This window comes from Muntiacus reevesi, chromosome 4 (genome assembly GCF_963930625.1).
Source record: "Muntiacus reevesi chromosome 4, mMunRee1.1, whole genome shotgun sequence".
Taxonomy (NCBI): Eukaryota; Metazoa; Chordata; class Mammalia; order Artiodactyla; family Cervidae; genus Muntiacus; species Muntiacus reevesi.
The window spans coordinates 57,828,032-57,852,577 of NC_089252.1; the positions used below are offsets into that span (position 1 = coordinate 57,828,032).

General features: G+C 48.8%; 1 protein-coding gene and 1 pseudogene across 3 annotated transcripts in view; one reads left to right on the top strand and one right to left on the bottom strand.

Moving 5' to 3' along the window:
• TNFRSF11A (TNF receptor superfamily member 11a) overlaps positions 1-11,682 on the top strand; it is a 58,222-nt gene extending 46,540 nt beyond the window's left edge. For 2 of the 3 annotated variants that reach the window (XM_065935190.1, XM_065935192.1), the window contains one exon: positions 11,237-11,682. In XM_065935190.1, the coding sequence (XP_065791262.1) occupies positions 11,237-11,562 (326 nt within the window). In that variant the 3' untranslated portion in view covers positions 11,563-11,682. The remainder of the gene's footprint in view (positions 1-11,236) is intronic. The other variant, XM_065935191.1, reaches the window with a different exon arrangement.
• A 7,915-nt stretch (positions 11,683-19,597) lies between these two features.
• On the bottom strand, positions 19,598-23,357 carry LOC136167410 (ladinin-1-like; annotated as a pseudogene).
• Positions 23,358-24,546: the final 1,189 nt, after the last annotated feature.

A 24,546-nucleotide genomic window follows, 5' to 3' on the forward strand; every position in this document is an offset into this window, starting at 1 on the left:
CTCTGTTTTATTATGTAGTTACAAGGAACTTTGTCACTGATGCTGAGGGCTTCCTCTGGCTCTGGAGATTATTTGCTGTGCTATGGGAAGCGGGGAGGTCAGGGATCTCTTCCAGAAATTTCTAAAAGCTCTAGACACTCTCGCCAGAAAAAGAAATATATGAAAAGTGAAGTGAACGTGTTAGTTGCTCAGTCGTGTCTGACTCTTTGCAACCCCATGGACTGTAGGCCGCCAGGCTTCCCTGTCCGTGGAATTCTCCAGGCAAGAATATTGGAGTGGGTTGCCATTTCCTTCTCCAGGGAATCTTCCCAACCCAGGGATCAAACCCGGGTCTCCTGAATTGCAGGCAGATTCTTTATCATCTGCGCCACGGGGGAAGCCCTATGTATATGAAAGTGAAAGTGTTAGCTGCTCAGTCGTGTCCGACTCTGCGGCCCCGTGGGCTGCAGCCTCGCAGGCTCCTCTGTCCATGGGATTCTCCAGGCAAGGATACTGGAGTGGGTTGCCATTCCCTCCTCCAGGGGATCTTCCCAGAACATCGCAGGCAGACTGTTCACCATCTGAACCATATGCACGTGTACTATTTAAAGGGCTTCACAGCCTCCTCCCCTCTGCAAAACCACAAAGCCGTCAGGGACACCTTTATCCTGGATGCTTTTGCTGTCCTGCCTCTTTTAGACTGCCAGCAGGTCTAGCAGCCGCTCTGGGAATTGTTTATACCCATGAGGCAGCCCCATCGGGGCCTGGGTGGGGACCGCTTTGTCTCATGCTGGTGATGACGCCTGGCTTATTGAGTAGCTGAATTTGAATCTGTTCTGCGGTTTGGCTGCACCTACCCAGATTCACTGCTGTGTCAATGCTCGATCAGCTCTCAGTCAAACTGAAACAGGGAGATAAGCTGGGGGTATTTTTCAAAGAACCCTGATGTGTTCTTCCTTCCTAAGACCTCAGCTTTTTTCTTTTTTCAAAGATTTTAAGTGATTTCCATATCTAAAAGTTTGGCTCTGTGGTTCGTTTGTGTGGTTCTCTTTCGTTTTTGGAGGTGACTTTTCTTTCCACTGCTTGGACACCCACATAAAGCCCGAGGACTTGGGCTGCGGGGAAGGGAGGGCGGAGCCTGCGCGGGGCGGGGCTGCGTCCGTGACGTGCCGGAAGGGCGCTTCCTCGGTTGCTGACGTCACGAAGGTGACGTCGCTGCCGTGTGAAAGGCGGACGCGGTTTCTAGGAAGAAAAACGTTAGCCAAAGAGAAAGGGATCATTTATTTTCCCTTAGTGTCGTGACACCAAATGGCAGATCTGAACTTTCCTGTAAAGAGTTAAAACAGTGGCTATCTCTGTTTTTATCCTTTATTTCTCTCCAGCACTAAACATCTAAGCATGGAAAAAGAAAAAAAATGTAGCATCCACTAAGTGGTGTTAATTTGCAAGAAGTTGACACTGCTTTTTCTGTCTAAATCTGGTGCTCAGCCATATAAAACATCCGTAGAGCGTTGCCAGCAAGCGGGCCAGATTCATGTTCGCCTGAGGAGCAGCCAGACTGAGTTTTGAGGCTGTGCAGTTGCCTCTATAATTACTTCTACATGGAATGGCCTCCTGGTTCCTGGTCCAGTGGCGCTTTCTCATTGTTGCTTTTTCCCCCCGGCTGTGCCAGGTCTTAGCTGTGGAATGCAGGATCTTTAGTTGTTTCTTGGTCCCCCTGCATGGAGATCAGGGAGCCTTAGCCACTAAACCACCAGGGAAGTTGCTCATTAGTGCTGTGCTGGGCTTAGTCATCAGTCAGTCGCGTCCGACTCTTTGTGGCCCCAAGGACTCTAGCCCACCAGGCTCCTCTGTCCATGGGACTCTCCAGGCAAAAACACTGGAGTGGGTTGCCATGCCCTCCTCCCGGGGATCTTCCTGACCCAGGGATCAAACCCAGGTCTCCCACATTGCAGGCGGGTTCTTTACTGTCTGAGCCACCAAGGAAGCCTATTATTACTTAAAAAAAAAAAAAAGAAAGAAAATTCATTTGCCTGTTCCAGGTCTTAGTTGTGGCTTGTGGGATCTAGCTCCCTAACCATGGATCAAACCCCAACATGGGCAGCAAGGTGTCTTAGCCATTGGACCACCAGGGAAGTGCTTCTTTACTGCTTTTTAAAAATTGTCATGATTTATGTTCTATAAAAATGTGTGAAAGAGGATGGTGTTTGGGTGAAAGTTATGAGTGGGCTTAATCCTAAGAGGCACTGTCTTCTCAGGACTTGAGGGAGGTAACCTTTTTATTGGCTTTTGGATTTGTTTGTGTGAGTATTTAAAAAGAAAAAAAAAAAAAAAAAAACCTTGCAACCAAATCAAGTGGTTTGTGCCGAAATGACAGGTCTGAACACTTCCTCAGTGGGAAAAGTACCTTCTTGGCACCCAACTGCCTTTTGCAGACGATGATAGCTCTTCAAACAGCTCCATAAGCATATCTTTCAAAAACAATACCTGATGGTGAGTCTATTTTAGCTGTGTTACAACTCTTAAAGAACAGGGAGGATTATCAACCAAAACCAGTGAGGGGGGAAAACACAGTGTGGTCGCATTTTGTGTCACCGTGTCCTAATTTACGTCTTAAAGTCTCCTGATGACATGATGGTGGTTACCTTTCTGACAAGCTCTTTCACCTGGAGTTTGGAGGGTTCTGTGTCTAGAAAATCATTCCACGTGGAAGAAAGAACGGCTTCTGGTGATGCAAGTGTCACCAGTTGGCCAGTGACTTGATTCTGGCTCCTGAGATGACGTAATTGGTTCAGACACTTCTCTGATGGAGGGAGGTGTTTCTTCACGGGGCTCACAATTCTTCATGAGCACAATTAACAATTCTTCATGAGCACCAGCTACACAATTCTCTATCGAGTCTTTTACTAAGGTCCTACTGAGACGTGGAGACTTGGAAAAGCTTGGTAGTAGGGATGGGCGCCAGGGAGTGGACAACATGAAAAGAACCAATAATCTGAGAAAGCGCGGCCCCCCCGCGTGGGCCCCTTCGCCGGCTCGCCCACCTCTGCCTGGCCCATGCCGCCCAGCCCCTTTGGCGGGAACCTCTCCCCTTCCTGCTCGGGCCCACCCGCTTCCCTCCCTGTGGCCACCTCCTCCCTGCCCCATGCCCTTTCCAGAGCACCCAGTGCCTCCCGACCTTCAAGTCCCTGCTCAGATTGTGTCCGACTCTTTGTGACCCCGTGGACTGTAGCCCACCAGGCTCCTCTGTCCATGGTTTTCCCGGCAAGAAGACTGGACTGGGTTGCTATTTCCTAGTCGCTATTGGGTCTTCCCGACCCAAGGACTAAACTCGAGTGTCTTGCACCTCCTGCATTGCAGGCGGATTCTTTAGCACTGAGCCACCAGGGAAGCTCAAATGCTGCTTCCTAAACGAGGGCACCTCCCCGTCTGTGCCCCCGGCAGCCCCTGGTAATAACCCAGCATCTTTCTCACTGAGCCCAGGATACCCACACCTTTAACGACAACCATCTCGAGCCAGCTAGTTGGTAGAAGTTCCCATGACCGTCGCCACGCCTTATCTTCCTAGTCTCTCCCGAGGCAGCTTACTCACCGTATAAATGAATACCTGTCCATAAGCTCACTCATTCATTTATCAGTCGTGAATAACTAGAGGAATGAGAACCCGTAGCTCCAGTTTACTCCCTGACTTCCTCTCAGTCCCCCACATCTCCCATCTGTCCCGGGGGTTGGGGACTGGGCAGGGGATGGCGGGACTGCCACCAGCTGTCCTGGGCAGGCTTGGGTGTCCTGGGCGGAGGACGCAGATGTGGCAGAAGTAAAGATGCTAGTCCATCCCAGTGGTGCAGACACAGCCAGGCTCAGGCCTGGGAGCCTGGGACACTGGAGGATGAGGGCTCCCCCCCGACTCCCGGGCCCCACTCCGTCCTGAAACGACTGTTTTTGACCATCCACTTCCATCCTGTGAGACAGATAAGGTCTTCTTACCCCAGTTTTCTTCCCTTTTCTCCCCTCCCCTCAAGCAAAGAACACTTCTCTGTTTCTAGCTTGCTTCTCTTTCCTGCTGAAATGCCATCCACTAACTTGTATTGATGTTGGAAAAGTGAAAAGTGTTAGTTACTCAGTCGTGTCCCACTTTTTTGCAACCCCATGGTCTGCAGCCCACCAGGTTCCTCTGTCCGTGGAATTCTCCAGGCAAGGATACTGGAGTGGGTTGCCATGCCCTCCTCCAGGGGATCTTCCTGACTGGGGGATTGAACCCTGGTTTCCTGCACTGCAGGCATATTCTCTGCTGTCTGAGCCACAAGGGAAACATTGTTTACCTGAGCCGCATGTTTGACATTTAGCTAAGTATTATAGGAGCAGGTATTAGCCCAATGACTCTATAAGTTAAAAATACTTTATAGTTCAGTTATTTGGTAATAAAATTCAGCATTCATTGGTGCTGAAAGTCAATGCATTATTTCAAAATATATGAAAATTTTGTTCATTATATGCTCTCATTTAGCCCTGCTTGCCTTCTTTGCGTTCTAAAGAGGCTCATTTTGGAAAAGGTTTCATTTATGAGCCATTCTAAGTAATTTTCAAGCATGATTCAGAATGGAACTATTAAATCCTGCTTCCCTTCCCGTATCATCATAGACCCAGTTTCTTCCAAATGCCTGAAACAGATCTTGCATTTCCATAAAAAGGAAAATCACATGAGAAGCATATGGGTTAAATATAAAATATGTTTTTAAAAAATTCCAGAAGAACCCAATATAGCTTGGGTAATTTGAGTGTGTTTGTGTATATTTTTAGTTCTTTTCCTTGGAAGAAAATCTACATGACAATTAGGTGATAATATTTGCTATAGTTCTTGTGATTTAATATTCATACATCATGCATTTTAAATAACATAATAAGCCTTTGAGGAGACAAGTGTGCATTACCTTGCTTTAAAATGTAAATTCTCTCAGGGATTGGGTTCTTACAAGGAAGCTTATTCTCTCTGCCTGAGAAATAGTGATTCCATGGAGCTTGCTATGCAAAACAGGGAGTTCACAAAGTATAAACATCTTTCTGGTCGTGATAGGACACTTTGTTCATTGTTTCTGTTGACTTAAAATGCTATTTTTAACTCTCTCAAGTGACCTGAAAATTTTTCTAGCTAAGTCACATTAAATATTAATGTTAAGCCAACCAACCAGTTTTAAATGTTAGAAACTTCAGATTTTCTAATTTAATGAAAACCCTTAAGACTTCCCTGTGTGGTTCAGTGGTTAAGACTCCATGCTTCCAATGCAGGGGGCCGGGGCTCAATCCCTGGTCAGGGAACTGTACACCACATGCTACAATGAAGACCAGGTGCAGCCAAATAAACAAATAAATATTCAGAAAATTAAAAGTCAAAACTCTCATGTCATGCTGGTTCTCAAAGCATCCTTTTAGATAGCCTTCACATAGAAGTCTAACAGTCGCCTTGTGTTAAGAGACATATTAAGACTGTTCTGACATCCTGAAGTTTACATTTTTATCAGTGATATCAGAGGTATGAAAGTTGGACCATAAAGAAGGCTGAGCACTAAAGAATTGATGCTTTTGAATTGTGGTGCTGGAAAATACTCTGGAGAGTCCCTTGGACAGCAAGGAGATCAAACCAGTCAATCCTAAAGCAAATCCAACCCTGAATATTCATTGGAAGGACTGATGCTGAAAGTGAAGCTCCAATCCTTTGATCACCTGATGTGAAGAACCAACTCGTTGGAAAAGACCCTGACGCTGGGAGAGATTGAGAGCAAGAAGAGAAGGGGACCACAGAGGAGGAGATGTTGGATAGCATCACTGGCTCAATGGAGATGAATTTGAGCAAACTGGGAAACTGGAGAACAGAGGAGCCTAGCATGCTGCAGTCCATGGGGTCGCAAAGAATTGGAAGTGACTTAGCAACTGAACAACAAAATCAGAGGTATGTGTTACCAGGTACTGGCTATGTTTGGCTTCCCTGGTGGCTCAGACCGTTAAGAATCTGCCTGTAATGTGGGAGCACCGGGTTCGATCCCTGGGTTGGGAAGATCCCCTGGGGAAGGGAATGGCAACCCATTCCAGTATTCTTGCCTGGAGAATTTCGTAGACAGAGGAGCCTGGAGGGCCACAGTCCATGGGGTCGCTGAGAGTTGGACCTGGATGAGCAACTAATGCTTACCTTCTTAGTTCCTCACAGAAATCCTATGGGCACATTCCTCACCCAGGACCACACAGCGAGTCAGCAATGAAACCACAACTCACACATCTGATTCTGAAGCCTGTGCCTTGAGCCATGGCACTGTCTCCCTGTAAATCAGTGCCAATGATACTGATTTCATTTGTTTATTGTGCACTGGAGAATCCTCAGTGAGCCATAGAATACAGGCAAACTTGGGCCGGGATCACTGGCTACTCAGGTTGAGCGAGGGGCAGTGGCCAGGCCAGGCCCAGAAGTTTCCATGGGAAGAGACGCTAGTGTCTGTGTGAAGAGGTGAAGGCTCCCCTGGCCTGAGTCCCCTCTGTTGCAGTTACCGATTCTTTGGTGAGGAAAGCTCTTTCTTCCACATGCCTCCAACCTCATCCTGTTTTGCAAGTAAAATAAAGTTAAAATAAATGCCAGGGGCCACTTTGATGGGGGAAAAGCTGGCCGAAAGACAACTTCAGATAGTGACGAAGAGGGAAGCTACTGACCTGGTTAAGCTTGTATTCCCAGAGGTCTGTGGCTTGTATGTGTGTCCTCAGTCACTTTAGTCGTGTTTCACTCTTTGTGACCCCATGAACTGTAGCCTACCAGGCTCCTTTGTCCATGGGATTTCCCAGACCCCTCCTCCAGGGGGTCTTCCTGACCCAGGGATCAAACCCACGTCTCCTGCAACTCTTGCATTGCAGGTGGATAAGAATACCTGCTGAGCCACTGAGGAAGCCCCTGTGGACAACTGGAACCTATAAAGACCTCAAGTCTTCTTAAGGCATCTTGGACAAGTCTCATGCACCCCATTCCTTCTTCACATCCCCTCCTTACCAGCCACCAGCAAGGGAAAAGTCTCCCCGAACATCAGAACAACCTGCCGTGCTTGGTTCTCAGTGGAGAGAGCTACCCCTTCCAGGGCTTGCACCAACTGCAGAAACCACGGCAACCATGCAGCACCCACCGTGTGGATATGGAGTCCTATTGCCTCGCCCTCTCAGGGGCCGTTCGCATGACCGTGTAAAACCCGCCGAATGGTAGAAAGCAGGTCTTAAGGGATGATTACTTGTAGGCAAGGACAATTCTGGACTGAGGCATAACACAAGATAAGGATATCCCAACTCAGCCAAAACCTTGACTACTCTCAAACTTCCTTGGTCCAGTGGCTAAGACTGAGTTTCCAATGCAGGTGGTGCAGGTTCAATCTCTGGTCTGAAAACTAAGATCCCATATGTTGTGTGGTCCAGCCAGAAAAAGAAAGAAAGAAAGGAACCTTGACCCACTGTAGTGTGACATCCAACTCACAGCTGACCTGCATGATGAAAAACGAGATAGTGGGGTACTTTGTGCAGAATTACTCAGATGAGTGTTCAAACCAGAGATGGTTAGAGTGATGGATCACTTCAGCAAAGAAAACAAAAGTTGGTTAGATATCTAGAGGTAAGTGCCCTTTCAGGCTTCAAGATCAGTTGAAATCCTTCAACAAGACAGCAATGGAAAAATAACATGACTACTCGAGACATTTCCCAGTTCCCTTTTTTCCTTGAGGGTACCATGACCACAGCTATTAGGTTCTGGGAGTAGTAAGGCCAACCTTGTACCTGCGAAAAATTCTGTTATTTCCCAAGCGTTTTCCAAGCCACCATCTCATTCGACCCTCTGCCGTCCTGCCTGGTATTCATGCACTCCTATATTCATTCATTTCACATTTATCATGTGCCTGCTCTGGCGGCTGCACCTTGTCAGGCTAGCTGGGCTTGAATGTTGGTGCTTGTTTCATAAAGGAGCAGGCCATGCTGGTAGGTGGTTTGTCCCAGATTCCACAGCGAGCTGGGGCCAAGCTGAGGGAGGACCAGGGCTTTCAGAGCCTGTCTGCTCCTCCGTCCCAGCCCCGTTTCCGGCCCTCCTTGACTCGGGCAGCCACTGAAGCCAGCGTCTCACTAGTCACCTCATGTGCTCTCTGCCCTTCAGGGAGTGAGACACCACTCTAAGCAGCCCAAATCTTTTTGCCATGGAAGTTGAGCGGCTGAGACTAGCACGCCATTGAAATTAGTAGATTACTTATTGTTAAACATGGTATATTTTAAATTGGAATGGAATGTTTATGGCATACATGTATCACTTTTGATTTCTCACTTTGACTTTTGTGTTAACTAACTAGTGATCCCTCAAGCAGGAAGACTTCTCTTACTTTAGTTATCATGTTCATTCACTCTGCTGCTTCTATGCTATGGTAGGAGCCCTTGTGTCAGGCTTGGTTAGTTACCGAGTTACTTGAAAAGTCATTTACAAGTTCGTATCTTAAACATCTTTAACTTAAAACATGTAACTTACATTCACACATCGACTTTTTTTAGTACAAGGACATATGTGTTGGTTGATTATAATTTCCTGAGCCTTTTCACATTAACCACACCATCATAATTTCCAATTTCTGTTTCTTTAGTGGGGAATGGGAAATTACAGATCTTTGCAGAACAAATTTGAGTGTAAATGCCTTCATTTTTAAAGACTCGTTTTCTTTTTTTAACAGATGCCTTGTCCAGTTCAGCAGCTTGTTGATGTCTTTTGTGTTTTGTGGCTCACATTTATTTGGGTCATTGCAAAGCATTCACTTTAGTTTTCTAAGAAACATTTGCCTTTTCTCACACTTACATTTCACAACTTTACACAAAGAGACAGACAGACCTTGGGTATATTATAGGTTCAGTTCCAGATCACCGCAATAAAGCACACATCACAGTAAAGTGGGTCACATGAACTTTTTAGTTTCCCAGTGCATATGAAGTTGTGTTTACACCATAACACAGTCTATTAAGTGCAACAGCATGTCTAAAAAACAATGTAGATACCTTAAAAATACTTTATTGCCAAGAAAATGCTGACATTATCTGACATTGCAGGGTTGCCACAAACCTTCAATTTATACAAAACCCAGTGTGTTCAAAGCAGTATAAACTCAAGCAAGAAAATAAGGTATGCTTGTATTTAATTAGATTTCATGAGTTCAACTAGTTAAAAACAGACCTGAGAACTTGGCAACTGGTGGGAGCAGAAAGACATCAGCATACTGGAGAGTAGACCCCTAGCTTAGGGTGTGCCGGATTATAAAAACATGAGTTTATTTCTTAATTTTTATTTCATATTGGAGTTTCATTTTATTTACAATGTTGTGTTAGTTTCAGGTGGACAGCAAAGTGATTCAGTTATATGTGTACCTATTCTTTTTCAAATTTTGTCCCTTTTAGGTTATTGCAGAATACTGAGCAGGATTCCCTGTGTTCTGCAGCAGGTCTTTGTACAGCAGTGTTTATATGTCAATTCCAAGTCCCCAGTTATGCCCTCCTTCACGGTCCTCTCTGCTAACTGTTTTCTGTGAGTCTGCTTCTATTTTGTAAACAAGTTCATTTGTATCCTTTAAGATTCCTCGTATAAGTGGTATCATATGTCTTTCTCTGACTTGCTTACTATGATAATCTCTAGGTCCATCCATGTTGCTGCAAATAACATTATTTCATCTTTTTGAATGGCTGAGTAATATGCCATTGTATATATGTACCACTTTTCTTTATCCATTCCTCTGTTGATGGACATTTAGGCTGCTCCCATGTTTTGGTTATTGTAAACAGCACTGCAATGAACATTGGGCTGCATTATCCTTTTCAACTATAGTTTTCTCCGGATATATGCCCAGGAGTGGGGTTGCTGGATCATGTCTGTATGTTTTAGAGGGAATGGAGAACGTGGGTCAATCTGGCTAGTTGGTGAATGGAATACTAGCTGGCCTTGCCTAAGTTGCTTGGGGAATTAATAAATAAATCCCCACCACCACCCATCTAGGGGCACACACAACACAGCTACCCAAGGGAAAAACAGTGTGAGTTATAAATCCTCAATTGTGACTTCCAATTTATGGCTCATATATTTGAATCTGTTTTCATTGAAATCTCTGTAATGGGCCACGGGGCGTGTCTCAGCATCTCTGCAGGTGCCCTTTGGGTGGATGGAAGGCTCCTGCGATTCCCTGGATGCTGTTGGTTCTTCAGTCAGACCATCCAAAATATGCCTTCCATATTGGAGGAAATCTCTTCGTGGAGAGTAATGACAAAAACAGTTTTACTTGTGTAAATTTTTTTTTTAAGCTTTGTCATAACAGAAAAGGAACAAAAAAGATGAAGTTAATAGTGAGGCACTGTTCTGCTGTTCACCTTCGCTGGTCAGACTAAAAGATTCTGCTTGTGTTGTTGACGGTTGGGGCTTTTCTGCTTCTGCTTGGTTTCTGGCACTGATTTTTGCCCCGGTCATTTCTAGAGCAATCAGTCTTTAAAATAGGAGAATAAGAGGCAGTAGATGTCCTAACATTCATTGAACTTTCTATTTGGTTTTCAAAAGCCCCACTAATTAAAGACTAAATCCAGTCACCCACAAAAGGTCATGATAGAACACCCTGGGGACAAAACAACCCCCCACCTCAGGGTTCAGAAGGAACAGTGATTTGTAGGATTGTTTCTGGTTGTTTTTTTTTTTTTCCTTTTCATGTTAGTCTTATGACTCTTTTTCTAGGAGTTAAAAAAAAAGGTTAAGGAAGTTAATTTCTGCTGGATACTGAGCCCACGTGGTCCCAGGGCCGTCCAGGGCTGAGCTCAGGGACCTCTCGGGTAGGTAAAAAGATGAGAGTCCGCTGGGCGAGAAGGCTGGGCTGAGGCGGGCCCCAGGGTCCGGTCAGGCGGCAGCCTTCCCTCCAGCCTCTGCATCTTTCCGGGTACACGGACCACTGCTGCGCCCTCGGCCGTGTTTGTGACGCATCCGTCACACGCGCGCGCCGGTCGGCAACACCTGAACCCATCTGTGGGTCTGCGGTCCTGCCCGCGTGTCGCCCATGCGGCCAGCGACGACGCCTCAGGCGTCTCGTCTTCGCGCCCTTCCTGTCTCGGTCAGGCCGGGTGAGGTGACGAAGCCCGTCAGGAGCCGGGGGCGGGTCCACCGGGCCCCGTCCCTCACAAGGCCGGCTTCCCGCCCAGATCCCTGACTCACTCTGCGCTTCCCTCTTCCTCTCCCCTGCAGGCAGTGTGACTGGAAACAGTAACTCCACGTTTATTTCCAGCGGGCAGGTGATGAACTTCAAGGGCGACATCATCGTGGTCTACGTCAGTCAGAACTCGCAGGAGGGCCCGGCGGCGTCAGGCGGCGGCGCGGGGGAGCCGGCGGGCCACCCGGTGCAGGAGGAGAGCCCGCCACGCCGCGACTCCTTCGCCGGCCTCGGGCCGCGCTTCCCGGACGCGTGCACGGGCCTCGACGTGGGCCCAGGACTGCAGGAGCGCGGCGCCCCAGCTGCAGACAAGGCCTCGAGGCCGGTGCAGGAGCAGGGGACGGCTGAAACGCGGCGGTGAGCGGCGCCGCTCGGAACCGCGGGGCCTCCACACGCGGCCGCGCACGTCGGAAGCCGCGTCGCAGCCTGGCGGCGGGGCGGGGCGTGGCGGGGCGGGAGGCGTGGTCTCGGAGGGGCGGGGCCATGGGCCAGGGTCTGCGCCTTCATGCTCCTGCATTCGGTACAGCTGCGTGAAATGACCGGGCGTCCTTCGTCCATCTGGCTTAAATGGAATCGAGGACTTTCTGGGGGAAAAAATGTACGTTTGTTATTACTACTCTGCCGTCCACAGTCAAGTGTCAACGCATTGCACAGGTACACGTTGCTGTCTTCAGTCGCTCCGCTTTTTACCTCCTTTTATAGTTTTTCTTCTCCTTTAACCTCCCATTATCAGCTCATCAATAGTTTGTCTCTTCATGGCATCTGTTTCTATGACTGGCCCATTCCATTTGGGTCTGTATTCTCCCCCTCCCCACCCTTCCTCCATATTTGACATTTGTATTTCACTGTCTTTCATAAAGTTTTTCTTGATACTGTCTCCTCACCCCACCCTACCGCACCCCATCCGTTTCTTTCTTTTACTACTTAACGATTTTCTTGAAAATTCTCCTCCGGGTGACGGTCTTCTTTATATTTCTTTGACCCCTTCTCACAAGTAGGTGCCTGTGTGTAGTGATGGAGGGGGAGGGGGCGAGGAGTCTGTACTAAGCACTTTTGGGAAAAGACTAGGAATGTGAAACCTGGCGGGAAGCTTGGGGAACAAGAGGAGAGACTTTGAGCTTTTGAAAACTTTTCTGAGTTCTTTTTTTTTTTTTTTTTTTTAATTTCTTTGACTGTGTTGGGTCTTAGTTGTAGCATGTGGGATCTACTTCCCTGACCAGGGATCGAACCCCGGGCCCCCTGCATTGGGAGCATGGAGCCTTAGCCACTGGACCACCAGGGAAGTCCCCTGAGTTCTCAATTTTCTAAAGGAAGGGAAAACCCCCTAAATATTTTTAAGTGTGTGTCAACTTTGAGGCAGCTCAAAGCTGCAATTTGTGTCTGACTCCTTTAATCCATCTCAAAATGGTTCATCCCCATCCCCATCCATATGCCAAGATGAATGTGCATACCCATTCCAGCAGAGGCAGCAAAACTTGGGTAACTAAATCGCTAAAACTCCAGCTTGCTGCACTTGGCATTCTCATTCTTGAGAATGAGAAAAGCGTGTGGAAAATGAGTAGGATATGGGATGGCCTCAGTGGGAAAAAAAAAAAAAGGTGCTGCGAAAGTTCAAGAAAGGAAGAATAAAGATGTTACTGTGCATTTTTTCTTTCTAAACAAGAATAGCATAAATGTGTTTAGGCAGTAGGCCCCATTTGCTTCCTACCTGTGTGTCTGTAGTTTAGCTTTGTAGAAGTGGAAAACTTTCCTGTTATTTTCCATGCATCTGAATTAAAAACCAAATCCTTATATTGTGAACTTAAGAGAATTTATCACAGAGATGATTTCTCTCAGCATCAGTGCTCTTGTGAGGAAACATACAGTGTGAGTAGGTTGAAAGGAGTTGCCTGGGGTGTTTCATCTATTGTGGCCAGTTGGCATTTGTTTTCCTCAAATACTAAAGTTACAGTGCCTACTGCTGTTGCTGCTAAGTCGCTTCAGTCATGTCTGACTCTGTGCGACCCCATAGATGGCAGCCCACCAGGCTCCCCCGTCCCTGGGATTCTCCAGGCAAGAACACTGGAGTGGGTTGCCATTTCCTTCTCCAATGCAGGAAAGTGAAACATGAAAGTGAAGTTGCTCAGTGGTGTCCGACTCTTCAAGACCCTGTGGACTGCAGCCTACCAGGCTCCTCTGTCCATGGGATTTTCCAGGCAAAATTACTGGAGTGGGGTGCCATTGCCTTCTCCGTACAATGCCTGAGCATATTAAAATTGATTTTGTGGATCTGGTAGGTTTTGAAAGCGCTAATACTAGTCACTGTCCAGACTTGAATGACCTCAAATGCCCAGCTGAAGGGAATGACCATTGATCAGGGGTTTCTCCCTGTTGATTGCAGGTCTGTTGGAAATGCTAGAATAGCAGCTGTCAATTATGACTTTTAATGGAGAAGCAGAGGTGGCTCTATAATTTCTGTGGCTCCTTAGCAGGCATGAAAAATGGCAGAAAATAAGCTTATTGCCGGAATGATCCGTTGGTGAGAATTTACTGTCTGCACTGCCCTTTTCTCATCCATCCAAAGAGAGATGTTATTACAAATGGAAGTAACTATCATACCTTTTGTTATATTGTAGTTCACTGAGGAGAAGGCAGAGCTAAAGACCCAAGTTTCTCCTGTGACTGTCACCATCTCACTGATACTTTACCTTTCTCTGCTTTCTTTTTTTTTTTTAATTTTTCCTACAAAAAGGCACTAATGATAATTTTTGACACTTTCCCTACTTGGCAATAACAAAAGAATGCTACAGTGAATGTTAAAGTATCTTGAGCTCCTTAAATAAAAGATGCTAAATAGACACATAAGAATCTACTTTCAGGAAAAGGTAGTATTCTTTCCCACGCTGATTCCTGCTAATTCTATATTGATCCAAAGACAATTAAATGATAGGAAATAGATAGCAAATATAGCTCTGTGTCTGTGTGTTATAGAGTTGTGTATGACAGATGTAAACAGGGTGAAATGAAGACAGTAATGAAAAACTGGGGAATGTGATAAAGAGATTATTAAACGTATATTTGACGGCAAACTTTTTCTTGGCTTGTTTAAGCAAATCTTTTTATGAAATAATGACCTGACTTCTTTCTGATCTGTGTGGTGTGCCGTTGTATTAAATGTTGGTTATATTGTGTCATTGGTGGAAACCTTGGCAAGAGCTGGGACATACAGTGCCTTGTTTTAATAATAAAGTGTGTGTTGGCTATGCAGGGGAGGAGTTGAAAGGGAAATGGAGTCTGGTGTCTTCTACCCACACCTAGTTCAACTCTCAGAAAGAATTAATTTCTTCACTCCCCTTATAAGGAAAAGAACAGTTTGAGTGTGAGATATTGGAGCCTTCGTAGGGCAGGAGGAGAAAGGGCCCTGCATGTGTAACAAGGTACCCCCAAAACCCCGGGCTTTAAAACAACCACCATTGACTTAGCTCCCTCCCCTGTGAGTTGGCTCAGCTTGGTTGGTTCATTAGGCCTGGGTGAGCCTGGCTGGACTTGCTGACCCACGTGCAGATTGCCGGCTGGTTGGCTGGGGGTCGGCCGCCTGGATGCTGGACTGAACCCTCTCCCTGTGGTCCCCTCGCTCTCCCAGCAGGCTGCCCTGGCCTGCTTGTCCTGCTGGTGGCTGGGTTCCCAGAGAGCAAGCAAAGCCGTCCGTGCTTTTTGAGACTGAGCTTGAACCGGCAGGCTGGCACTGCCGCCTCATTCTTTGAGCGGAGCAAGACACAGGACCGCTCAGGTTGACGGGGAGGGGACGCAGAGCCGCGGGAACCCCGAGGGGTTGGTGGACGGCGAGTGGGGCGTGGGGACCGCTCAGGCTGAAGGGGAGGGGACGCAGAGCTGCGGGAACCCCGACGGGTTGGTGGATGGCGAGTGGGGCGTGGGGACCGCTCAGGCTGAAGGGGAGGGGACTCAGAGCTGCGGGAACCCCGAGGGGTTGGTGGACGGCGAGTGGGGCGTGGGGACCGCTCAGGCTGAAGGGGAGGGGACGCAGAGCTGCGGGAACCCCGAGGGGTTGGTGGACGGCGAGTGGGGCGTGGGGCCGCTCAGGTTGACGGGGAGGGGACGCAGAGCCGCGGGAGCCCCGAGGGGTTGGTGGACGGCGAGTGGGGCGTGGGGACCGCTCAGGCTGGAGGGGAGGGGACGCAGAGCCGCGGGAGCCCCGAGGGGTTGGTGGACGGCGAGTGGGGTGTGGGGCCTTTTTGCCATCTCTCTACTGCGGGCACGTGGCTGGTTATCAGATGGCGTGGGGAGGGCGCAGCAGGATCAGGGGAGAAGCATTTCCCAGCGCTGATCAGGGCTTCCTTCTGCGGTGAGCAAGCTCCCTTGCTGCGGAGTACAGTGAATTCCTGCAAGTGAGAGACTTGCGTTCATGTTTCAGTACTGAAATTCCTTCAAAAGCCAGATACCCATGATGACCGTACTGAGTCTACAGTACTCTTGCATTCCATTGGCACAGATTGTGGGAAAGGGATAGTTTATAGAATCAATGAAATTGGTCAGAGCCTTTGGGTAGAGGAACCTGTTCCATAAACGGATGAACGATGTGTTCACCGTTTAGGCGATTTAATGAACAGATTCTTGATGGTGAGGTACTGGGTGAAAGGGTGAACCTGAGCCCAAGTGCTGGCTCTGGTGGAAGAGATATAAACTTGAAGTTTTTTCTCTTTGACAGTCTCTGATGGCACGTGACTCCCTTTGGCCATCTGCTTTGAGGGGCTCTGGGTATGAGCTGCATAGCGTCCTTTTGCGAGAAAGGATAAATCATTCAAAGGCCCAAACGTTTGGTTGGTGTGTCTGAATCATTTTTATTCAGTGTGTTTTCAATGTTTGGGCCACAAACATCCCTGAAAAAGAGGATGAGGATAACTAGAGAGTTCAGGGGTGTTCTAGCTTGCTGGGGAGGACTGTGAACATTGTTCTGCTGCAGTGCTGGGGAGGGGTTGTCTGTGCAATTTCTGACTCCCCAGGGCTATGCTGGTGAACAGACTACCTTGCACCTACTACAGCCTTGCCGAAAATAGATGGGGGCCTGGAATTGGGCCGTGGTGGAGCCAGCAGGGGGCACAAGCATGTCAGGTGGTATCACTGGAAGATATCAACAAAGGTACGGGGTCACAGAGGCTGGAAACCCTGGACCAGCACTTCCTGGTGGCCCCTGAGGAGGAACTGCCTCTGTTGGTAGAGCAGCCTCATGTGGCCCAAGGTTTGAAGTTAATAAATTTTCAAGTATGGAGGGACCCCTCAGTGATTCTGATGTGACCCTCTGTGACTCACGGCACCATGGTTTCTTGTGGCTCTTGCAAGTCTGACTTTATGTCTGTCTGTCTGTCTGTCCACGTTACTACTCCAGCTATCTTGACCCCAGGGTGAGGTTGAAACTCACGCTTAGCCAGTATCTCTTCCCCCCATTACCTTAGTATTAATAAAACTAGCATGTACAAACACTTTCCAAAAATTCTCCATTGAAGAATAGTATGTCTAACAGCATAAAAGTTAAAATGCCAAATTCCAGGTCTGATCTGGTCACTTCATTCTACCACGAGAGGCTGATGAAGTTACCCTTTTCCCATATCTGATGGAACAAGAGGAGGTTTGCAATCAGACCTGGCGTCAAAACTCAGCCCCACCGCCAACTGACCTACCTTGTGCAGTCACTTCATTTCTGAGCCTTATTTCCACCTGGGTAAACGGAAGGTACTGTTGGTTTCTAGGGCTGGTGTGAGGGTGGGCGGGGGTGAGGAGCTTCCGAGCACCAGCGGAGCTCCTACAAGTTCCCAGCAGTGGAGACCCAGCTTGTTCGTCACTCTCCACTCTGCCTCTTACACCGTCCATTTCTGGACACAGAAATGATCTCAGACATCGTGTTTTCCTCCTGTCATATAGACCACATAGCACTAAAAGCTAACTCTGCCACCTCCCTCAGACAGCTTCCTGCTCTCCGAAGCTAGCTCTGAGGGATGTGCCTTCTCCACAGTCAGCTGACAAGACTGTGGCTGATCCAAGTCCCCATTGTCTGACGTCACTCATGGAGGAAAGTGGGCTTGTGCCAGCCAGTCCCCAGATACCCTCACTGCCTTCCTGGGGCCGCACAGTTAGAATGGGCCCTGGTGGGTCCTTCATAGCGCTGACACTTTGGTGGAGTGAAGGACACTGGAATGTGTGGGTTGGAATGCCACGTTTGTCTTTCTGCTAGAGTCCTGGGTTTCTCTCCCAGCGTGGGGAGGACAATAAATTGGCCGCCAGCACAGAAGAAGTTGTGGTGTAGGTCCCAAATCCCTCTGGGCAGGAACTGGGCCTGCAGTAGCTTTCACTGTGACCAAGGCGCTTGATTTCTCACGAGAAGATGTAGCCCTGGAAACAAGGCTACACAGACTGTAGAGTCACGAGAAAAACTGCATTCTTATGATGAGACTCCTATGTGTTACCTTAGTCTAGGCAGAGGCAGTAAATCATCCTACTGAAATGGAAAAGCAAGTTCGTTTTTATTGGCTTTTATGGCCTCTCTATTTCAATGGCAAAGGAACCATGAAGAAAAGATGCATATTTAAAGCACTTAGAACTTTTCAAAAGTACTTACTCTATCATGGGAAAAAAGCAAGTTTTTGTTTACATCAGGTTTATCGAGTTTGTAATTTATATCCACTACAGTTCACTCTTTTTAGGTGTATAGTTTTGTGAGTTTTGACAAAACTATGCATTTGTATGACCACCACTGCAGTCAGGACGTAGGCTGTTTCCTGCCCCTCACTGCTGCCATTTCTCTTTGTGGTCAGTTTCCTCCTCACTCCCCTTCATATTCCCGGTAATCACCATCTGTCTCTGTCTCTGTGGTGTTACCTTTTACAGAATGTCATCCAAATGGAATCGTACAGCTGAGTTTATCTTCTTTCAGCATAATACCCTTGGGAGCCATCTATGTTATTGGGTACATTGGTGGTTAGTTCATTTTTTATTGCTGACTAGTATTCAATTATATGGATGTACCACCATTTATTGACCTACACTTGTATTTTTTCCAGCTTAGGGCAATTACAGATAAAGCTGCTATAATAATTTGAGTGGACATGTGTTTTCATTTCTCTTGGGTGAATACCCAGGTGTGGACTTGTGGGATCATAGTGACAGTGAAAGTCGCTCAGTCGTGTCTGACTCTTTGCGACCCCATGGACTATACAGTTCATGGAATTCTCCAGGCCAGCATACTGGAGTGGGTAGCCTTTCCCTTCTCCAGGGGATCTTCCCAAGCCAGGGATGGAACCCAGGTCTCCTGCACTGCAGGCAGATTCTTTACCAGCTGAGCCACCAGGGAAGCCCAAGAATACTGGAGTGGGCAGCCTATCCCTTCTCCAGGGGATCTTCCTGACCCAGGAATTGAACTGGGGTCTCCTACATGGCAGGTGAATTGTTTACCAATTGAGCTATCAGGGAAGCCTGTGGGATCATATAGCAAATATATATATTTAACACTGTAAAAAACGAATTGTTTTCTGAAGTGCCGGTACCACTTCGCATCCCCAGTCACTCCACATCCTCACCAGCACTCGGTAGTGTCAGTTGCTTGTTTATTTTAGTTTTAGCCATTCTAAAAGATGTCACTGTGGCTTTAATTTGATTGACATTTGCAGCCCCTGACTGAGCATCATTTCATATGTTTATTTGGCCGTCTTAACCTCTTATTTGGTGAAATGTAAATATGTCTCCAATAGGACCTCTTTTCACAGCAGGACTCCCAGTGGAAGGGCCCCGAGCTGCCGCTTGCTCTGTGGGCTGCTCTGGCCTCTGGGACGTTGTAGAATGCTGCCGTTTGGCTTCTAGACAACACGTTCACCCATGAAAACTGTGTCTTGTATTTTACTTGTTGGCATACATATCTTATGTGGTTAGAAGCATGGAATGTTTTCTATTGATGTTTTCTGTTTTCGTTACTTTATGTATTAATAATACTATTGGGCTTCTCAGGTGGCTCCGTGGTAGAGAATCCACCTGCAATGCAGGAGACACCCAAGACGCGGGTTCAGTCCTTGGGTTCAATCCCCCTGGAGAAGGAAATGGCAACTGACACCAGTATTCTTGCCTGGAAAATCCCATGGACAAAGGAGCCTGGTGGGCTCCAATCTGTGGGTTCGCAAGAGTCATACATGACTTAGTGACCAAACAACAACAAAAATAATATTATAATAAAGAGGTGCTGGGAGAGGGAAACCATGAAAACAGACTGCAAATGCCACGCTCATCAGCGTCTGGAAACAAGGGGAGCTGGTAGCCTTGAGGTAGATTTTGTGATCACGGGAGTGGTTGTTCAGTCACACGAAGGTAAAGCCAATTGGTGTCTGTTGGCTGGAGATTTGTTATAATGGGATCCTTCACGCCCTGACAGAATCACTCCACAGTTGCCCTTGGTCTGCAGAGCCGGTGTGGGGGGACAGGGCAGGCTGGGCTGCATGGAGGCACAGCAGCCTCCTGAGATCTTCTGCGCTCAGGAGCTTCGGGAAGGATTGGGGGCATCCATGAGAGGCCCAGTGGGAGAAAGACGCCGAGGGTTCCCAGTTGGGCTGGTGCTGAAGAGCTGTCGCTGACAGGTGGACGCTCCCAAGGCTGGCCGCTTCCACCTCAGTTCTGGGGACGGTGACTGAGCGTGAGCCAGGTAAGTGCAGCGTTATTCCTGGAGGCTCCCCCCTGCAGCAGCACACAAGTGTCGGCCATAAATAAATCCGCTGTGCCTGCCTCCGGGGAGGAGCAACAGCAGTGACCGCCAGTCCTGTTACAGGAAGACGAGAGCGTGGGTTGGACTCAAGGGGAAGAGAGAGCCTCACCTCCCGTGGGCTGTAAATGACAGGTGGGCAAGTGACTACTACTTGTTGAAAGTGAAAGTGTCAGTTGCTCAGACGTATCCAGCTCTTTACGACTCCATGGACTGTGGCCCGCCAGGCTGCTCTGTCCATGGGGATTCTTCCCCACCCAGGGATTGAACCTGGACCTCCTGTATTGCAGGCAGATTCTTTACCATCTGAGCCACCAGGGAACCGTTTGTTGAAGCAGCCTGCAAAACTCTTCACATATATGTTATCCCATTTATCCATCACAGCAAATACATCAAGAGACATTTGTTATCTTTACAGAAGAGAGAATAGGGTCAGTGGGGTTAATGAACTTCACAAGCTCACAAAGCTAGTATGTGGGTTTTGCACCTAAGTCCCAAGGTTTGCATGCCTACCCACTGTTACAGTGACTTTTTGGATGGTGGTCATGATTATATCTACTATGTTTTGCTTCCACTAAAGTATCATGAAGTATTCTGTTTTGGGCTATAGCAAAGTAGTGTACACTAGAGTTGAACTGATGTGGGTAGAATAAATCAATGATGGAAATTTTTTTTTAAAGCCCCAGACCCTCTTAAAATCAAACTTAGAATCTCCCAGATTCAGGAGTCCTAAAACTTCACATTAGACACTTTATATCCTAAGCATACAATCTGTTGACCCTCTGTCCTCAAAGAGATTCCGTTCTCTGAATTAAGATGATGCTGGTTATCCTTTCTTGTCACCTAGAACAAGAGTAGATTCACATACAATGACAGAAGGATGAGCATGTCCATTCACGGCTGCTCCTGGACACTGGTCTGCACTTGCCTCTGCTGGGTGAAGGCTGCAGGGCTCTAGACTTCTGTCCATGACTGTGTATTCATTAGAGCATTTATGATAAATAGTGAAACAGCCTCCACAGTGTGGTTGAGAGATCGTCAAAGCTGAGCAAATACAATCTCAGCAGTTACCTGACACTTCATATCTGGGCATCCATGGATGGTGTGGGTGGTGAGCAGGTGTCCGTGGCATGGAGGACATCTTCCAGGAGGGACGGTAGTGGCCTCCAGGAGCAGTTCGGTCAGTCACGGGCCCTGCCCGCCTAAAAAAGTCTGTCTTCTCAGACAGAACAAGGCAGTTACAATAGAACATCTGGACTAGTGATTTGAAAGACAGACGACCTGCCCACCTTCCCCACACTGGTTTGCATCGAGTGTTAATGAAAGCTTATTCAACATCAGCATTATAGTTAGGAAATCACAAAATGATTGATTTTTAAGTCAGTTTTATTGAGTCAGTATAATTTAGTATAAGCCATAAAATTCACCTTTTCTAGGATTGCAGTTCTATGCATTCTAACAAGTGCATGTGGTAACGGCTTTCCAGGTGGCATTGCTGCTGCTGCTGCTAAGTCCCTTCAGTCGTGTCTGACTCTGTGCGACCCCATAGACGCAGCCCACCAGGCTCCGCGGTCCCTGGGATTCTCCAGGCAAGAACGCTGGAGTGGGCTGCCATTCCCTTGTCCAGTGCATTAAAGTGGAAAGTGGGGCAGGCGTCTGGTGAGTGAGGACTAGTTCGGGGTCGTTGTAGGAGGTGGGGGAGTTACTGGGGCTGCCGAGACGTGGGTTTGAGCCAGTGGGTTAGGGTACGGAGTAAAAGAAGTATCCGTGGAGTTTTGCAAGCCTGGCCCAGGGGAGGGGGCCCAGGACGGCTTGGCCAGGGCAGCAGATGGGGCGTGAAGGGCAGCGAGGCAGGGCCCGGGAGGGGTCAGTGCGGCTCCTCCAGCCTGGTAGGCGGCGCAGGGACCGTGGGGGCCAGCCTGAGAGAGGTGCAGGGAGACACCGGTGCGACCTGCCGGCCCCGGAGGAGGAGGAAGAGCAGGAGTCCGCGTGGACAGGGTGGCGAGGCTGCGTGCAGACGCGCAGTGCCCGCAGCCGGACAAGGCACAGGGCACACCTGCCCCAGAGGGGCGGGGAGGATGCCGGCCAGCGGCCTCCTGGTCCAGGGCAGAAAGCGGGTGGGAAAGGCGACCGGCGCGGCTGCTGGCCTGAGACTGGCTCCTCACACCTCGGCACCCAGCGGGGGCTCCTGGTTCTGCCGGCCCTGCTGTGCTGACTCCTGGGTCCTGCCGATCCACAGGTTGAGCTGCGACGTCACCACCCTTGAGAGCTGCAAGTTCTTGCAGACGGAGACTGGGCCCTCTCAGCTCTGGCCCACCAGCTCTTTCTCGAAGAGGTGGCGCTTGCTGGCGACATCCACGGGAGCCACGAGGAACTCAGTGCGGGGGGGCTTGCACACTTGTCGGACTCTGATCTCCGTATGGCCGAGTGGTATCGCTCCAGCTTCGGGCCTAATTTGACCGAGCTGGCCGGGAGCCTCATGCTGGCGCTGCGGGTTAAGGCCGCCTCTGAGCTGTCTCTCCACGGGCTCACCCGGAAGGAGGTGGTGCGGGGCCTGGAGCGCTGCAGGGCGCTGCTGAAGGTGGGCGAGGCCCGTCTTGGCGAGGGGACCTCGGCCTCAGCGTCCGTGCTGGGGGTCCTCACCTGCAGAGTGACGGGCGGGAGGCCGCCAGCCCGGGGCAGAGGCCCTGCCGAGGACTCGGGCTCCTTCTCAGGCCCAGCGCCCCGCTGCCCCCCGGGGCTGGACGGGCGCTCCGCTGAGGCTGGGGCCGCGCTGAGGCCACGGCCCTGCCTGGGGCCGGCTGCGTCTCGGGGGCCGGGGTTGTCTTGAAGACGGTGGCTTTCTCAGACACTGGCTTTCTCAGACACCATTCTCTTCTCCGAGACGCTGGCTTTGTCTGGAACCGCCCCCTTTCCTGAGACGGCGCGCTCCTCCAGCACAGCGATCTTCTGGGACACGGAGCGTTTACTGGGGCTGGGGGTCTCAGGGTCCAGGCTCGCTTCCGGCTCAAGTGTCTTCGCAGCAGACGGCTTCTCAGAGCCTGCAGGCGCACTGCCGCCAGGCCCGCCTCCTCCGCGGAGCCGCGCTCTGGGCTCAGTCTCCGGCCGCACGGCGATTGCACCTGCTCCTCGGACGCCGGAGGCGCCTGCCTGGCCTCCGGCGGCTCTGCCTCCTCTCCTGCCGCATCCTCAGGACGGCCCAGACATCCTCCTCATCTCTGGGGTCTGGGGCTGATGGCCGGGGCCCCTCTGCTTCCTCCACGCTCAGCAGTCCCGGGGGCCAGCGGGTCCTCGTCGTCCGTGGCAAAGCTCAGGTTCCGGTGTCGCCGCCGGCGTTCTCGCTCCTGTTCCTCCTCGTCCTCCAAGGTCCACTGCCGGGCCAGGCTGGACAGAGCGGCCCAGATCTTCCTGCTGACCGACATGCCTCCGGACCGCTGCGCGTCCCGTCCGCTCCGCGCCAGGACGTATCCGTGGCCGTTTTGCGGCTGGCTGCTGCAGGCATTCGGCCAACCTGTATTTACTGAGCTCCACCTACCTGCCAGACACTTCGGGACACCGGTTTACGAGAGACTGTGGCTTTGTGCTCAAGTAGTTGACAGCTTAGTGGAGGAAACCGAACGTAAACAAGTTTACAAGCAAACACGGTTATCTAAGATGGTAGTGAGTGCTTTAAATAAAATCAAGCAGAACAAAGTGATGGAACAAAGCGAGGGGCAAATCTTATGAAGAGCTGCTGAAGAGTGTTAGGAGCAGAAGGAATAGCAACTGCAAAGGCCTTGTGGGAACATAAGCTGGCTTAAGGAGAAGGCAAAGGGCCAGTGTGAGTGGAGCGAAAAGAGGAAGATGAGACCAGGAACTTAAACTGGCCAGATTTTGTAGGGTCTGTGAGCCAAGATGAGAGTTTTGACTTTTATTTGAAAAGCAATGGAAAAGCATTTGAAGGCTTCTGTGCTGAAGAGTAAAATGCAGTGCTTTATGACTTTAGATTACCCCTGACCCCTCATCAGAAAGATGTACCTCTTCAGTTACTCTTGGGCAATGAGAATGCGTGAAACCCAAACTGATAGCCAGAAAAACGTTAGAGACACCCTTATTTTACAGATGTACAGGTGTGAAAAATTAAGTCCCAGAGAGGTGAAGGCACCTGGCCTTTTAAGAACCCTGACTGTCCCTTCCTAAAACCCTTCAGATGGTTTATTTGCTTTAATGGTTGTCCTCTAAATTTAGGGGCATCAGTATCACCTGGGAACATGTTAAAAATGTGTATTCCCCCAAAACTAAAAACACTATAAAATAGGTATTTTCTTCTGATCTTCTATTGTAATGGAAAGTGCATAGAATTTGGAGTTTAAGAATAGAAATTTGGTAAGCCGCTTAACTGTGTCTTAATCTTATCTTTAAAATACTGTTGATAATTGTAGTGAAAAGTGTTCCAATTTTTTGGTCTTAGAATCTCTTGAGACTTTTAAAACTTTTTGAGACTATCGAGAGGTTTTGTTTGTGTGGCTTGTATCTATCATTATGCCATTTTAGATGTCAAAACAATTTTCAAAAAGTTATTTATTTAAAATAATTAAATTGATTACATGTTAACATAAAAATCATGTCTAT